General features: G+C 41.7%; 1 protein-coding gene across 1 annotated transcript in view; it reads right to left on the bottom strand.

The window, feature by feature from the left end:
• Positions 1 to 14,134, bottom strand: part of TCERG1L (transcription elongation regulator 1 like) — a 230,202-nt gene extending 216,068 nt beyond the window's left edge. Inside the window, exons 1-3 of the mRNA XM_017944455.3 lie at positions 13,712 to 14,134; positions 11,605 to 11,751; positions 10,663 to 10,843 (exon numbers count right to left, since the gene is read on the bottom strand). Of these exons, the coding sequence (XP_017799944.3) occupies positions 10,663 to 10,843; positions 11,605 to 11,751; positions 13,712 to 14,050 (667 nt within the window). The 5' untranslated portion in view covers positions 14,051 to 14,134. The remainder of the gene's footprint in view (positions 1 to 10,662; positions 10,844 to 11,604; positions 11,752 to 13,711) is intronic.
• Positions 14,135 to 18,647: the final 4,513 nt, after the last annotated feature.

Here is an 18,647-nt window from a genome sequence, read left to right as displayed (position 1 = left end):
TTGTGTAAGGGTAATGGCTACTGTAGAAAAAATTACTTAGGGAAAATTATTTCATTTTATTTTCTGAACAAGTTTATTTTAATTTGTGTATTATTTCTTCCTTATGTATTTGGTAGACCTCACTAGTGAAGCTGTCAGGGACTGAATGTTTTCCTGTTGGAAGAGTTAAATCATAAATTTTATGTTTTTATCAGATACAGAGTTATTCATGTTTTCTATTTCTTCTTGAGTGAGAACTGGTAGCTTGTGACTTACAAATAACTTATTTCATCTAAGCTGTTGCATTTATGATTATAATTTATGTTTTCCTATTGCATAGCTAGTGTTAAGATGCATCATAATAATATCTTCTTTTTTATTCCTGACATCAGTAATCTGTGTTGTCTTTCTTTCCTCTAATTCTTCATAGCCAGGGGTTTATAAATTCTATTTGATCTTCCTAAAGCATCAAGTTTTGTTTTCATTGAGTTTCTTTATATTCTTCTGTTTTTTAACTTTCTAATTTCTGCTGTTATCTTTACTATATCCTTCCTTTTGCTTGTTTGGATTTAATTACTTCTACTTTTTCTAGTTTCTTAAGGTTAAGCTTAGATCATTAATTTGAGGTATTTCTTGTTTTTTAATATAGGCGTTTTAATGCTATAAATGTCCATCTAAGCTATATCCCACAAGAATTTTTTTGTTATATTGATTTTGATTTTCTTTTATTTTCATTCTATTCAAAATATTTTCTTATTTCCTCTTGTCACTTTTTCTTTGACCTATCCATTACTTAGGAGCATTCTGTTCTATTTTCAAACATTTGGAGGTTTTCTGGGTATCTCTGTTACTGATTTCTAACTTAATTCTGTTGTGGTTGGAAAATAAATTGTGTATACTCTTTTTTTTTTTTTTTTTTTTTTTTTTGAGACTGAGTGTTGCTCTGTTGCCCAGGCTGGAGTGCAGTGACACAATCTCGGCTCAGTGCAACCTCCACATCCTGGGTTCTGGTGATTCTCCTACCTCAGCCTCCCGAGTAGCTGGTACTACAGGCACATGCCACCACGCCCAGCTAATTTTTGTAATTTTAGTAGAGATGGGGTTTTGCCATTGTCGGCCAGGCTGGTCTCAAACTCCTGACCTCAGGTGATCTGCCCTTCTCGGCCTTCCAAAGTGCTGGGATTACAGGCATGAGCCACCGCGCCCGGCCCTACTTTTAATTATTTAAAATTTTTTACTTGTTTTAGAGCCTAGAATATGGTATTGATTAATGTTTCATGTGCAGATAAAAATATATACCCTGTTACTGTAAAGTAGAATGTTCTATACATGTCAATCGGGTCAAGTTGTTGGACTATTATATAAGTTCTCTAAATTCACACTGATATTCACTGATGAGCTTTCATGCTCCGTCAATTACTGAGAGATGTTGAAATCTCCAATTGTAAACATGATTGTCTAATTTTTGTTCTGTTCTATCAGTTTCTGTGTTGTGAATTGTGAATTTCTTTTATTAAATTATTAGATTAAATGTATTTGACTAAATTTTATTAGAAATTTTTGTCCCCAGTAATACTTTTTGTTCTGAAATCTAATTTGTCAAATATTATTACAGTCACTTCAGCTTTCTTTTGATTTGTATTTACATGTTATATATTTTCCAGGCTTTTGCTTTTATGCTCACTGTGTCTTATAAAAAGTGAGTTTTTTATAGACCTTGTATATTTGGAACTGCAAACCTGAAAACTTCTGCCTGTTCATTAGGGAGGTTAGATCTTTATATTTAAATCTACCATTTCATAGTTTTTAAAATATTTGTTCCAACTTTACTTTGATCCTTTGCTTTCTTGTTTTGTCTGCTTTGGGGTTAAGTGATCATTATGATTTCATTTTTATCTCCATAATTATTTTATTAGTTATAACTCTTTTTACAATTTTAAGTGTCTGCTGCTCTACTGCTTTATATCTTTTGAAGATATCTTATATCTTTCAAAGATAAAGTATGTCTTCATCTTAGAGGGAAAACATTATCCTTCCACTATTAGAAACCATAGCTCTTCCTTAGATGTCCCCTGTCAATTTGAGGAAGTCCCCTTTAATTCATAGTTGACTTATAGGTGGTTTTTTGTATGGTTTTGTTTTTAATCTGAATGGATAGTGAATTTAAAGACATACTTATATCTTCAAAAGATATAAAGTATGCCTTTAACTTGTCACCTTCAAATAATACTATAGCACAAAATGTATAGTACAATAGCCTTACAATTCCATACTTTCAATTCCTTACTTCCATGCTTTGTGAAATTTTTGGCATGCATTTTTATTTTGTGTATAATTTTATGCATTATATAACTATTTTTGCTCTTTATACTGTCAGTTATCTTTTAAAACAATTAAAAACAGGAAAATATATATTTTACTTAATGTATTCCATTTCTAGCATGCTTCTTTTGTGTAAAGGTAACTTTCTCTATGCTAGTGTATTATTCCTGACTGATAAGCTTCTTCGTAATTTCATGAACTGCAAATCTACAGAGAATGAATTCTTCTCAGCTTTTGTTTGCTTGTTAAAAATCTTTATTTCACTTAGCTTTCAATAATTGTTTCCGTTTAGTATAAAGTTCTTTGAATCAGAAGTTTAAATATGATTCATCTAGTTTTCAATTTCAGTTTTTTCTTGTTTTTTGCTATTTATTAGTCTTACAGTTTGCTGAACTTATTGGACTTATAGTTTCATAATGTCCATTTTTATCTCCTTTGTTCATTACAACTTCAAATATTCTATCTTCCACGTATTCTCTCCTTGCCCTTTTCAGACTTCAATTATACATAAGTTAAACCATTTGATATTCTCTCCTGGCTCTGGAAAAGGGCGTTCCATGTTTTCAGTTGCTTTCTGTTTTTGTTACCGGTCTGTTGATCTATCATTAATTTAATTAATTCTTGGCTGTATCACATCTACGCAGGAGTTCATCAAAGTAATTTTTCATTATGCAGTGTTTCATTTTTTCTGATATTTTCATTTGACTTTCTTATATTTTTTACATCATTGATGAAATTCTCCTTCTGTTCATTCATGTTGCTCTCCTTTCCATGAGTTAATTTAACATGCTAATCATGGTCAATCATAGCACTGTCTGATAGTTCTAACATCTGTATCATCTTAGGGTCTGATTCTGTCGATTATTTTGTATCTTGTCAATAGTTTATCACTTCTTGCTTGGTTTGTGTGTCTTGTAACTTAATTTATTAAGTGCTAGGCATCAAAATATAACATAATGAATGAGATAATAAATACGGTTTACTCCTGGGAATGGGCACACCCCTTCTTGTGTCAGCTGTTAGTGAATGCAATTTTGTCAGTGTATTCAGGGGGTGGACCTGGACTTGGATTTTGTTGTCATGGTTGCCTTCAATGCACCACAAGCTTCAAATCTTTTAAAAATGTATTTTGCTTAAGACAAATTCTGGGGTGTGTGAAAATCTTTTTCGGTATTTGTACCCTTACCCCAGCTTTCAGCCAGCCTTACGTCCCTGAACCACACAAAAGGTTTCCTATATGTCCCTCTCCTTCCACCAGTGATGGGGGTTATTGCTTTTTACTCAGTACTTGCTACTGGTTAGTGGGAAGAAATCCTTGTCAATTTCAGTCCTACCTAACTTTGTTCATTTGGTCTTAAAGACTGGGGGTTTCTTACTCCTTCTGCTTTTAACAAACGTGAAGGATTTTTAAAGGCTTTATACTCTCATGATCCTTCTTTCTCATCTCAATTTTACTGACATAATTTATGTATCCAGATTATGATTATTATAAAAAACTCTTGAAAATAAAAATATTGTTTTAAATTTTTCACTCATTCCTGCAACCAAATTAACAAATATTCACATATATCCTAAAGGTTAACATAAATTGTTGATAATTACAGATATTTTGAAAACTGACATCTCCATTGTTAGTTCTTATTTAACTGTATTTATCACTTATCTGAAAAAATTAAAAGAAAAATGAAATTTGATAAAATAAACTTTTTCCAAATGTCTCATATTTCATAGAAGAATTCTAAAGTAATTGTGTTTTCATGATTTGAAAACTGAGAAAACGTAACCTCAAGTCTGCTCTTTTAAAAAAATCATACTGATAATTGCTTGAGAAAATAGGATCAGTGTGAACACATTCCAAATAACCATATAAAAGTAAACAAAATGAAATAAACTGTCAATGTCACCCACAAAAATAAAAACAGTATAAATCAAAAGAATACCAAAAGAAAATAAAAAAACAGAATGTAATAATTACAGATAAATATATGCACAGTAAATCAAATATAAATGTGCTAAATTTCATTTTCAAAAAGCAAAGGCAGACATTGTACTTTTAAATAATTGACCCGAGCTTAAAACAAAAATAAGGCAAAAGTTGATAAGAAGAATAAAATACAAGATGTAGATAGAGCAGCAGCAACATTAATTTTAGACAAAGAATTTGAGGTGAAAACATTAGGTGGGGTAAAGTCAATTGATTGCTTTTTTAAGAACATCTTTTCCATACTAATGCAGTTGTATGACTTTCTTGTGAGGCATAAATTGCTTCAATCACAAGATGCTTTCCTCATAATTCTCCAAACTTTTCTCCATGAACCAAGCTTGTCTAGTACTGCAGAATGGTCTGAAGCTGTGTCAGCTTCAGTGTTCTTTTAAGTAGTGTCTCCAACATTCATAAAATGCCTCCAGGATACGGTGAGCAGGATATATGACTTGCCTTGCTCCATTTACTACTGCTGAAATCTGTGTTTCGTTTTTTGTTTTTTTGAAAGGAGAGATATATATTTTTTTCCTTTTCTCATCAAATGGGTTTTATTTAACCTTATATATATTGACTTATTTTCCAACCTGACTCTGGTATAACATTATGAGACAAGGAAGAAAAACCAAAATATTTCCCCCAAAACATGTTTCTTTGCCATATCTTGAAATGGCCCTGCAAGTCATCTTTGGTGGGGGAAAATTTGCATCTGTAAACAGTCTCTATTAACATAGCTAGATCTTTTACTTCGAGGCCCTCCCAATTCTTTTTTTTTTTTCAATTTTTTTTTTTTTTATTATACTTTAAGTTCTGGGATACATGTGCAGAACATGCAGGTTTGTTTTACAGGTATACACATGCCACGGTGGTTTGCTGCACCCATCAACCCATCATCTACACTAGGTATTTCTCTTAATGCTATCCCTCCCTCAGCCCCCATCCCCCAACAGGCCCTGGTATGTGATGTTCCCCTGATATTCCTCTCCCTGTGTCCATGTGTTCTCATTGTTCAATGATCATTTATGAGTGAGAACATGTGGTGTTTGGTTTTCTGTTCTTGGGTTAGTTTGCTGAGAATAATGGTTTCCACCTTCATCCATGTCCCTGCAAAGGACATGAACTCCTTTTTCATAGCTGCATAGTATTCCATGGTGTATATGTGCCACATTTTCTTTATCCAGTCTATCATTGATGGGCATTTGGGTTAGTTCCAAGTTTTGTTATTGTGAACAGTGCTGCAGTAAACATATGTGTGCATGTGTCTTTATAGTAGAATGATTTATAATCCTCTGGGTATACACCCAGTAATGGGATTGCTGATTCAAATGGTATTTCTGGTTCTAGATCCTTGAGGAATCACCATACTGTCTTCCACAATGGTCGAACTAATTTACACTCCCACTAACAGTGTAAAAGCATTTCTATTTCTCCACATCTTTTCCAGCATTTGTTACTTCTTGACTTTTTAATGTTCACCATTCTAACTGGCATGAGATGGTATCTCAATGTGGTTTTGATTTGCATTCCTCTAATGACCAGTAATGATGAGCTTTTTTTATATGTTTGTTGGATACATAAATGTCTTCTTTTGAGAAGTGTCTGTTCATATCCTTTGCCCACTTTGTAATGGAGTTGTTTGTATTTTTCTTGTAAATTTGTTTAAGTTATCTGTAGATTCCAGATATTAGCCCTTTGTCAGATGGATAGATTGCAAAAATTTTCTTCCATTCGTGAAATCTGTGTTTTTAAGGAGGTCAAAGCAATATAGGTTTGTTGTTTGCTTTCTATTTTACACAGATATCACCTTCTCCCACTGTTACGATCTGATTTTCACAGTCACATCTATTTATGCCTAAGAATCTTTCTATGTTGTCTTCTCTCATCAGATGCATAATCAGTTCTTCTCTTCAATGATTTTAGTTGCTAGTTTTCAGAAGTTTCCTTGCATTCTTTTCTCTTTTCCTCAAACTGTCTTTTTACATTGACCAACTCTCTTTTGAGTTTATCTTTTACTGCTTTTCTATGTTCTATTTTCTTTTACCTATTAAGATAGGCAAAAAGTGTTTTGCCTACAACGGTTACTAATTCCTGTGCAAAATCCATTTCTCAGATATGTTTCTCTTCCGGAGCTTTTGAGCAAATGAATCTTTTACGAAGCAGAATACTTCAGATGCCCTATCTCATCTTCCACTTTCTCTCCCCCTCTCTCTCTTAGTCATCTTTGAATGAAGAGAGGTACAGTCAGTGGTTTGGTTTGGTTTTCCCATCATGGTGTTTGTTGGTAGAATCAGGCTCTTTGATCTTAAGCTGGCAGGCAATGGGATATGGACAACTTTTACATAAATCTCTAGTTTCCAGCAAGATCCTTCTATTTCATTTGCCTTTGTTGGACAGATGCTGAATTAACTACCTTCTCCTCCCACTGCTTGATATTCTTGATATAAATTATTTAATTCCTGAATGGCTTGAAGGACTCTGAAGCTCTTATTTTCAGAAGTAGAAAACAGAGACTCCTTGGAAGGTACTCATACCACTCAGACCCTTCTCCACATCTGCCTGTGAGGAACCGCATGTCCTAAGATGCAAGGTAAGCCCCTTCTGCCTGGGAAGAAGAGGGACTGATAGGACTGCAGGGAGTGGGGAGGTGTTGATGGGGATGCAGCAGCTGATGCACAGGCACTGCTGAAGAAGAGGTGGTGACTGTGGGGCAGGTGGCCTCTCCCTGCCTGTCCAGCCCTGAATCAGCTTCTGAGGTCCGGGAATCAATAGATCCTAGATAATTTCTCAATTCAACCCATTCACAATGATCAGGAAGAATTTCTTTAAAAACTGCAAAATCATTAATTGGAGATCTTAGTTTCTAGTGCAGGTGTAATTATTTGTGTGCTTGAATTTATTTGGCTGTGAGAAGGCTCTGCCTCTTCTGTGGCTCCTCTGCTTCCTGAGAACAAGTTCACACTTTCCTGGAGAAGCCAAGAATCCTGAGTGGAAGAATGATGTAAAGTCCCCCAACAGTCCATGAGGATCCAGGGGACTGACTCACACCACAGGTCTCATGTGATGGGTCTTGTTTGAAGAGGCCCCAGAGCCCATCCCTGCCACATCTCCTCCGGCAGCCCAACCACACTTGGCTACTTGGAATTGCCTGATCACAAAATGCTCCTCTTGATTTTGTGTCTTTGGACAGTCTATGTCCTTCATTTGGAATTCATTCGACTGTTCCTGCCCCAAGGTGGCATTGGCCACAGAGGCCTTCCCTGAGGATCCCCTGCTAAGGTTCTCCTCAAACACCTGTAGAGAGCACACGCCACTTGAATTTCTCCCCCAGGTCATATGTTGATGGACTAGCCCCCAAAGTGATGGCATCAGGAGGTTGGCCCTTTGGAGGCTCAAAAATGACCAGCAGGCTTGTTTACAACAGAGTGTGAGAGTATGATGACAGGCGACCATCATCCTCCTGGTCACGAATGAGTGCAGTGTATATAAAAATGGAGTCCTTTATAATACTTATTAAAGCTTAGATAGCTTTTCCAAATTCATCCAAATTGTGCTTATATTATCTGAGACTCTGTGCCGTGCAGTTAATTCCTAATCAACAGTAAGTGAGGGCTGATCTGATATTAGTCTCACCCCCATCTCTACCAGAGAGATTCCAACTTAGTTCAACAAACGATTCAGTTCATTCAAACAAACCTGCCTTCTGGGTTACATCATTTGAGTTCATAGTATAAATTGCCATTATCCCTAAAACAACAGTGCAGATTTTAAAAGTACTTAAAGAATGATCATTACAGAAAAATTACTACCTCTCCAAGAAAGGAAAGTAAGCTTAGCTCACTAGACCTGTTTAAAATGAGCGAGTTTGATTCACTTTTCCTGCTCTTTGGGACTGTGATTCTGCTTCACTGATTAACTTGAAGGGGATCGATAAAATATATCTGATTCTAAGGCCATTTATTTCTGAATATAAAACTTTATAACAAGATTGATTGATGTAATATAACAACTGTATAATAGATTTATACATTATATATTTTATATATAGTACATACATATATTTGTAAATGCATACTTTTATAATATATTTGCAATATAAATTAGCAATAATATATAAATTTATCAATTCATAATAGGATATGAAAAATTAATAGTAATTTTTAGTAATGACAGCATACATGAACATTTACGTGTGAGTGTCTTAATAAAGTTGTAATTTCTCATTAACTACAGTAAAATTAAAACCATTTACCTGAATTTTTAACTTACTTGGAGCTTACCCTACCTTCCACCTTTACTTGCCCCGCTCATCCCAGTTCTCTGTTAAGCAGTTTGTAGCACGTAAATAACCCCTTATATGTTTTCTTTGGCCTAAGAGACATTAGGTATGTGCATTCCAAAGTTGGGTAAATTCTAAGAATTCTGAAATTTATCAAAAAAGTAAAGTTTTCATGAAGCAACTCAGAAACTACCATCTCAAAACAAATACATTTGATTATTATTAAATTACCTTTGGTGTCAGGTACCTTTCTCCCCATAACACAATTAAAATTTTAAGTGTTATATTCACATATGATCCATAAATTTAAAAAAAAAGCAGAGAAGAGAAAATCTAAGCTTTGTTGAATAGTAGACTAGGTTAGAATGAAAGGTTATTCTGCTATTTATCATGTTTATAAGAAATATTATTTTATTTTGTTCTTAAAAATAGATCCATTAATGGATACTCCATTCTCTAGGATGCGCTTATCTCACACTGCGTGCCTGTGGTCAAAACATCTCACGTTCCCCACAAATACATACACCTACTATATACCCACAAAAAATTGTAAAAATAATTTGTAAAAGTTTAAAAAATAGATTCATCCAAAAATCAAAAGAAGGTAAAATCAATACAAACATGTTTCTAATGAAGTATTGCATATTTGCCACACAATAGTAAGTAAACGATGTTCCTAAGGTGGAAAATCTATGAGAGGTGACCATAAGCTTCTCCAACTAAACAGATATTTAGCACATTTGTATATGGATTTCCTATGAAGAAGGTGAAGGAACGGTGGAAAACGTCTGTATTATACTCAGGGGTGAACTGAGAGAAGGAAAGTTCACATAAAGACTTTGTAGGAACAGGTGAGCTCATTTCACCATTTTTAAAACTACATTTGCTGATTATTTTCATGACAGTTATGGCCAACGCATTAGGAAATTAAAATATTACCTTTTCATATACCAAAAGAACCTTCCAAAGTCATGTCATCCTCATATAACACATGCCACTGAATCATCGTTTATCATCATTAAATCAAATAGGAAACATGATCATGTTAGTGTAAAATGTTTATAATGTGTGCATGTACCATGCTCACTCAGACTTCAATTAATCCCTAATGTGTAATTACAAGGACAAGTTGCAGTCAGAAATCATTTAGGCCTATGAGAAACACAAATAGTTTAGTTGTTCTTCCTGACTTATTACTAAACAAGATTCATAGCAAATTGGAATAAATGTGTAGGCAAACAGAGAACAAAATAAATATATCTCCTAACCCATCACTGCATTATCCACAAGAACATCTTATTACTAAACTTTAGAGACACACATTGAGACAAGCTTGGGAGGTAGGAAATTACAGAAAGGTAATGTAATTCTGAAGCCATAACATATTCCATAATGGAAGGTGTTGCACGACGATTTTGGCACGGGCGGCATTTGCTTTCATAAAATGATCCACATGTTAAGGTGATTTTAAAAATCAATTCAAAAATTCATAAGATGATTATATTCCCCTGTTACTATGTAGGTTTATTACACAATCTTTCATCCAGGCATTGCTTCATGGGAGTCTGTTCCAGGACAAATGTTCTTTCAGGTCACTAGACTCCAAAGATAGAATAAAATCCATCTTTCAAACAGGGCATTTTATAGTCCATCTCACTATCACCACAACGTGAAGGCAAAATTCAGAGATCACACATGTTCCTGTGTCCTACAGACCAGCAAACGTTATTCCTTGCACCTCGCCACAGACAAGCAACATTTTTTAAAGAGTAGGCTGATCAATTAGTGCCCCTATTAAGAGCTATCAGCAGGAAACCTGGTCCAATCCTAAAAATAGAGCACTGCAAGTACAGTTCTGTGAAAACCCCTTCAGCCATCTCTTCATTTTAACATCAGATCTCTTATCCACCCACCCCAGAAAAAAACAGTGGATAAGCTATCCAAGACTCATTTTTTAAAAAAAGCTTCATGCTTGTGAAAAGAAATTATCTTTTACCAAGATAATTGTTTCATTAAAAAGACAAGTATGGTTTTCATATCTAAAACTAATTTGTGATTGAAGCAAAAATGAAAAGCACATTGTCAATGTTATTTGGGCACCAACCTGGGATGGGCTGAGGTGCTAACACCACTGTGGGGAGTGGCCTGGAGGCAGGACCCGGCCTGGACAGAGACACAGCGACTTGATTTGCCAGCAAATGAGGCTTTTCATGCCCATGGAACAATCTTGACTCCTCAGGATGTATCCACGTTGAGTCCAGAGCAAAGGAATTATTAAAAAAGATCTGTCCAAAAATAATGCAAGCATAACATTTAAGGCAAGGTACACGATAAAAGCTGAACATGACTATGAAAATATTTATGTTGCCTTACGTTGATCCAGCACTGAACATTCTATTATTGGGGACTCTATAAAAACATCATTCTAAAACTTAAAGGAAGTTCCACAGGGCTTCAATACCAATCACCATCTAGTTAATATCTTCTGGGCTGGCCTTCAGCTATTGAGTTGGTCACTTCAGCACAGCAGTCAGTTCACTGATTGAAGAATCACCCCATGAGATAATTACTAAGCTGTACAACAAGTCAATAATTTACTTCTTTAGTTTCCTTGTGAACAAAATGTAGTCAGTAAATTTGAATCCAAAAGCCAAAACAAGCCATTAGAAAGATGAAAACTTAAAGCATCATATGAAGAAAAACTGACTTTTAAAACTTGAACTGGTATTGTGTAATGTTTAAGTCTAGATCTTGGATCAATGGTTACAAATTTTAAAACAAAAAAAAATTTTAAAAAGACTCTGATTCAAAAATTGGAAATTTTACATTGCCCTGTGGAATCCAAATATCCTAAACTAAAACAAAATGCCCCCCGCCTGCTGACATTTTTGAACAGATCAGTCTAAGCCTGAAATGATTTCTTTGTATACCTAGATGGCCAATTTATGGCAACGAGAAAATACATGGATATTTTTGTTGTTATGGCGATGTTCAACAACTTAATCATTAAAAAACCCTTATCCAATTAAATCACTTGCATTTTTACCTTACAGTTAGGAATCCTTTTATCTATCCAACTTTTCCCAATAGGAGTTGCAAGAGCAGAAGGGCAGAGATGTGGGAAGATGGGCACCAGCTCCACTGTGGAAGAGGGGGGCAGTCCAAGGGACGGAGAATGGCCACCAAACAGCCACTGCAAGCCAAGCAAGAAAAGACAATTGCATTAGCCTGAATCCATCCACTCAACTTCACACCAAAACATTCTGGAATAACTGCTTTGAAAAGGGAATTTCAAAATGTATGTATTTGATTATCAGATAAACTTCCTTGAGGAAAACTATAAATATTTACCAATCAAAGGAAAAATTATAGTTTTCATATCTGAATCGTCACAAAGCATTATCAACATTACATTCTTCAATACTGAAAAAGAACTTCTAAGCACAAACCTCAAGCACAAGGTAAGAAATGGGTTTCTGCTCTGAGATCATGAGAAACCACCATGAAAAAGAGAAATGCTGGGTGTTCCCTTTCTAATTCTTAAATTATTTTTATAGGCAGGCATAGGGCTATATTATTCCTTTCAGAATTGCGTTTTGTATTAATTACATTTGTCATTTTACAAACAACTAATACTTTCAAAATGAAAATATCTAAGAAGTTAAGATTCTAAGTTTCACCAATACAAGGTTCACCAATACAAACAGATTCTATGGGAAAAAAAAAAAACTAAGCATCTCATGACTTGAAGATCTCAATGCACAGAATAAAACATCAGTCATGGAAAGGGGCTGGTAATTCAGGACACCGTCTCTCTAATTAAAATAACTGAGACCTCATAAGGCACTAATAAAATGCATTGCTCAATGACATGGAACGTTTCAGTACCTATTGTTTTAAAATCATAAAAGCATTTGTGATGTTCCTGTTATGTGAAAATGTTCTTCTGGTTCTACATATTCTTACTTTACAGAAGATGGGTAGCACAAAAATATTTAAAATATTAATACTAAGGTTTTTTAAAATTTTCTCTTAAATTTATACAAGTGAAAAAATGCAGTTTTTTAAAACAGAATTTTTAAAAATGTAGTTCCTTGACATTATATACCTCTAGTGGCAGCATTCTGATACAACACCCCTCCAAAATACGGCAAAAACTACCAACGTTTATTGAAAATTCTCCAAAATAAACTGCATCATACATAAAAACACAATATCCAGGGCTGCATATGTGATGTATCATTAAGTCTAAAGACCAATTTAGCAGGAGTTTAACAACATCTTTTAGAAAAACTTACAAGATAATATTGGAATTAAATTAATCAAATGGTGTATTCTAACATAACACTCATTTGAATATGCTAATGAGGTCAATCCTTGGAATAAAATGCACGCTATTCCCTGATTTTAAATGCATCTGCATAGTTAGCTGACAATGAATCTTGCCCAAACCAGCCCGCCTAGCTCTGCTGCACCATTTATCAAAGGTTCAGTCACTTTTTCTTTTTAATTCCATGTCTTAAAAGCCAAACTCTTCTAAAGTGCAGTGTGGCATTAACGAATGTGGTGGACTCCGGCAGGCCTGGGCAGGGGAATCTCCGGTAATACCTCTCAGTACCGAAGGCAGGATTTCCCAGCCACTTCCACCGGCTGGAATTCTCTGAAGCATTGCCCTGAGTCTATTTTCAAACGAAAGGGGGAAAAAATCCAACCCAGATTAGAATCCGAAACAGCTATCGATTTCCAGCTTGCTTTCAAGTCTGGCAGAGACAGTGAAAGTCCTAACTTCTCCGCGATGTCAACCACGGCCCGCGGCGGCCACGGAGCCACTTCAGCACCGCGCGGTGGACAGCGACCCCCGGCCTGGCGCGAGTTCCCTGCGGTCCCCACGCGGGCCTGGGCGGCGGGTCCCTCCACGGCTCCGTCCAGACACCCGGAGGCACCTGCCAAAGCTGCGGAGGTGGACAGCCGGGCGTCCAAGCATGAACTTTCTCGCCGAGGCACGGCTGCCGGGCTGCGTCCTGAGGTTTGGGGCGGCGAGGACCGCCGGGGAGGAGGGCGCGCGAGCCGGAGGCCAGAGCCGGGCCGGGCAGGGCGCGCCCAGGAGCGGGGGAGCCGGCGATTCGGGCCGAGGCGGGACGGGGACACGTTACCTGCCCGTGGAGCGCGGGGAAGGGGTGCGCGGCGGCGGCGGCGGGGTCTGGCGCAGAGGGCAGCGGCAGCAGCGGGAGCAGCGGCTCGCTCGGGGCCGGCCAGCCAGGGAGACCGGGGAGCAGCGCGGCCGCGGGCGGCGGGGCCGAGGCGAGCAGCACCGGGGGAACCGCGACCCCCGCGCTGAGCCGGAGCAGCCCGGCCGAGCCCGGCACCATCCAGACCCAGGGCGGCGGCGGCGGCGGCTCTGCGTCCATGGGCCAGAGGAGAGGCTGCCGCCGCCGGGGCTGCTGCTGTTGCAGCTGCCGCCGCCGCCGCTGGAACCTGGCGCCCGCCTGCATCCTACATCCCCGCGCGGGCGGCGGCGGCGGCGGGGGCGGCGGGCGCCCGAGATGCGGGGCCGGCGGCGGCGCGGGCTCCGGAGCGAACTCACTTGGCTCCACTGCGCGGCCGCTCGCTCCGCCCCTGCCCCGCGCGGGGAGCTCCTCCTCCTCCTGCCCGCGCCGCCGCCGCCGCCCCCGGACCCGGCCCCCGCCCCGGTCCCCGCCCGCCCGCGCCCCTCCCCGCCAGCCCCAGCCCCGCCCGCGCGCTCCCTGGCCCTGGCCCGGGTCTCCTCCCCACTGCGCCCCCTGGACCCGGGCGGCCGCGGAGGACGTGGGTGGGCGAGGGCCGAGGGCGCGCCGGGCTGGGCTCCCGCCAGTGCCGCCCCCCTGGTGGCCTCTGGCCCTCGGGGACCCAGCGCACCGCCAGGGAGACTCTGGGCTCCGCACTCAAGGGCAAGCGGAAGCCGGGGTGGCGGCGCCGGAGCCAGGCATGTCCCGCTGCCCGGGTGGGGCTGAGGGCGCAGATGGGGACAGCGCGGGCCGCTCTCTACCTGGCCTCCTCGGAGTCCAGGGCGCGGGACCCGGGGGGTACTGGGCTGCGGATCCCGGTGCAGGCGGCCCGGACGCTGCTAGGCGCTGGCGGATTTCTGCTGCACAAATCGGCCAAACACGTTCTTAAGGCCCCCGCGGGTCCCCTGGCCCAGAGGTTGAGCCGTGGGTGCCTGGTCTAAAGTTCCGCGCCCCACAGTGGCCCGCTGGCCTCGGCAGCTCCTGCCCTACGCCCTCCAAGGCACCGGGCAAGTGGCCCCAGGGCCTTTGCCCAGGACACTCCGAGGGTGGGGCAGGACCACCCCTCTATGAATTTGTCCTGTATGCCCCCAGGCACAGTCTGTGCTCCTCCCACCCCCAGCACACGCAGCCTCTGACGCTGCACGCCGAACTTCCTGGGACCCAGGACAGACCCGGGCTCCGAGGACCCTCGCTCCGCCCGGAGCACACGCGGCAGCGCCGGCCGAACCGAGCTTGGGTCAGCGCTGGCCACGCGCAGCCACCGCCAGACGGCGCTCGCCCTTCCCAGCCGTAGACCCTGCTTCGGAGGCCGCCAGCGTCCTCCCCATCCCGGGCCACAGCTTCAGTCCAGCCCCTGGCGATGCGCGCTGAGAGCTGGGCAGAGACTTCCGTGCGCTGTAAACCCCTTAGGTCGCTAAACCCAGGAAACCCAAGCACAGCTAATGCCAGCGCGAGACCAGTGCTTGTTAGAGGCATTGAAGGGGCTTTCGGGATGCAAAAGGCAGCATTATGATCCATGCATTTAAGAACCTGCATGAAAAACCCTCCCTGACCTGGGTGGGGGAGCAGGCACCCACCCACCTACCGGCACAGACACGCCTGGTACTCCAAACACGTGTTCGCATCACCTCCCACCTGTCCACTGCCAACCTCCTGAGATGGACTAAAGCACCCCAGTGCTTTTAATTTGCATCTAGGGTTGTTTCCTCATTATCCTGATTTGCTTAATTTCCTCTTGGCCTGGCATGATTTCTTTTAGATCTGGGCATATGCTGATTTACATAGCTGGCGCCTCCATATTTTCCTCCACAAAAACCAGTTTTCAATTAGCAAGTTTATCTGTCTCTTTGATGCAAAAGTACTGGCATTTTTTTATTCACCTAAAATCAGAAAGCTCTGCAGATTAGAAGGCTGTTACTATTCACTTACACCCTTAATTTATGTGCATATATTAGTATGTGCTCGTGTGTTATAAATGTGTCAGTTTAATGGTCAGAGCCAGATCAGGATATTGGGGAGGCGTCTCTAGGCAGGCTCACATGCCCCCGCCACCCACCTCCCCCACCGCATGGTCCGTTTTGAACAGGAGATTCTCCTCCCTTCTGCATTGTTTGGAGGCAGAGACAGAAGGCCAGGGGTGCTGGTGCCTGGCTTGCATGCTGTTCTCCGCAAAAGCAGAGCTTCGTGTGTGGCCCCCAGGGTCCTGGGAAGATAGGGTGAGCCACAATCTGTGGGAGCTGAAGCACTCCTTTAGGGAATCCCAGCTCCATCCCCACTGTCCTAGAAAGGGTTCTGCTGAAGTCAGTTTTTGCCAGCGCACCCCCCGGGCTTGCTGATGCTCTGAGCTCAGGACCCCTTGAGCCACTGCTTGGCCCTGAAGAAGAGGTGGAAAGTCAGAAGCAACTCGACTCAACCACAAAGCAGCCTAAACTCTTTTGCTGTTTCCTGCCACAAGCTTGACTCTCCTTTTGTATGACAATGCTTGGAAGCCCTTTTCTGTCCCATTCTGTGTACTCAATTACAGGAAAACAGCCCTGGACAATGCAGACACGACCATTTCCACTAATCATTGCTAGGGCCAAGGACCCAGCACAGGGCTTCTCCCCCTCCTCCTGGCTCTCATTTCCATCAGCTTCATTTCGGGGTTTGCCTCTCATCCCACTTAACCCAGGAACCTTCTACATCCTCATGGGTAGGAGACGCTCCCTCATAGACACACTCATTTCAATGATTGTTTAGGAGGACTCCCTCCATGAACTGGTTTTGCAAAGGTCGTTTGTACATCTTGAGGGTGGTTGAAAGAGCAAAGGCGGAGAAGATGCAAAGAAGACGGCTGTCGCACAAACAAGCAGGATGCCACCTTCTTCCTGGGGACTGGAAGCCAGGTGAATGTCTAGCTTTGAGCTGAGACACTCTGCCAGAGAGACGTGTGCTGGCAGGCACATCTGCCTCCCTGTGAGTGCCCCCGGAGGTCAGCCCTAAGCAGGACAGGTGGCTGGCACCCCACAAACTCCCCTTTGTCTCCCTGTAAAAATCATGAGAAATTTGCTTTATAAGGCATCTTATATACAGTCTAGTCTCCAGCTCTCCTATCCAATAAAAACAACCTTAAGTCTTTCCACGTTATTTGGGCAAAGCCAGCAGAAATTTCCTGCTAAGCTGAGACAGGATATCACCTAGGAAGAGGAGATTCGCAGCAGGGAAAATGTGTGAATTACCTACATGTGCTAATGAGTTCCCGATTGTTTATTACCTTTCAGGAAAAAATCATGTGGAAGGTTTCAGAGGCATCAGTGGAATAAGATTTTGAAGCCCGTAGAAGGTTTCTTTTCTTTTTTTTTTGGAAGTTATTTTATTTTGTTTTTCTAAGTAAACCCTAATAGAATCCCAAAATGGGAGAGATGAAAACATTTCCTTCCAGGCCGGCAGAGTTAAAGTAAACACCAGGGGAACAGGAGGGAGGTCAAGGCCCTGCATATCACCTCCACGGTTCCCTGCACCGCCCACCGCCCACGCTGCCAGAACTTCTTTCCAAAGCAAGTGCCATTCAGACCGACTCCTTTCTGAACACTCGCCAGCGGCGCGATGATGAGACCCTGAAAGAAAGCCGTGCCAGCGAGGACCCAGAGAAGGAGCCGGCAGTGTGACACCTGACTCAGTGCAGGTTGAGGAGGAGACAGGTGGGAGAGTGGCTCCCCTGTTCTGTGAGACTGGGGAGAGCCTGGGGAGTCTGAGAGACTAGGGATGAGGAGCCCTTAGGGATGGATGCACTGTGGGCCAAGAGGCTGGCGAAGATGTGCTGACCTGGAGGGCTCCAAGGTCACCTGGAAAGACGTATCCTCTTCACAGTTGAAAACTTCAGCCTGGAGTTCAGGAGCAAGGTCTTGGATGGAGCCACAGAACTGAAATTAACGCAAAAATTGAGTGGCAGCTGTCCGTAGTGATTGTGATCAAAAATGTGGATGGGATCGCCCAAGGCAAGCACAAAGTGGGAAGAGGAAAGGCCACTCGTGGAGTCAAGTGATGGGAAGTGAGGCTCCCAGTGAAAGAGAGAGAGAGGGACACACAAGGCACACTGGGCCCGCAGGCCTCCCGGGCGGGCAGGAGCACGCTTGCCTGATAAAAGCTGTTATTATTGTTATTTTTGTTATGAGTGTTACTGTAGGATATCTGGAAAATACTGCAGAGCACTATGAGTCAGAACCCCTCAGAGAGAAGCAGTGCTAACCTTTTGGTTACCTCTCTACAATCATTTTTTCTCCTCACTTCTCTCTCTCTCTAATGTGTTTACGTGTGTGTGTGTGTGTGTGTGTAGTATGAATAATATATTGCATCTTGTAATACAGTATTACATTTTATATTAAATTGCATTTTATAATAAATAGCTTTAATGCAGCCTGTACTATAAATAACCTTAAATCTTATTTTTCACTCAGTATCACACCATAAGCATTTCCCCACATTTTTTAAAAATCTTAGAACAACCCACTTATCAATACCAGAGCAAATACCCCACTGAGGACAGATGGAGGTTCAGGTCAGGCCCTGTTGTGTGAATTCGCACCCACTGTCAGGTCAGGGCCCTGCCATGTGAATTCACACCCACTGTCAGATTGGGTCCCTGTTGTGTGAATTCGCACCCACTGTCAGGTCGGGGCCCTGTCGTGTGAATCCGCACCCACTGTCAGCTCGGGGCCCTGTCGTGTGAATTGCACCCACTGTCAGCTCGGGGCCCTGTCGTGTGAATCCGCACCCACTGTCAGGTCGGGGCCCTGTCGTGTGAATCCTCACCCACTGTCAGCTCGGGGCCCTGCGTGTGAATCCG

This window comes from Papio anubis, chromosome 11 (assembly GCF_008728515.1).
Source record: "Papio anubis isolate 15944 chromosome 11, Panubis1.0, whole genome shotgun sequence".
Lineage (NCBI taxonomy): Eukaryota > Metazoa > Chordata > Mammalia > Primates > Cercopithecidae > Papio > Papio anubis.
This window is presented reverse-complemented; position numbering and strand designations above follow the sequence as displayed.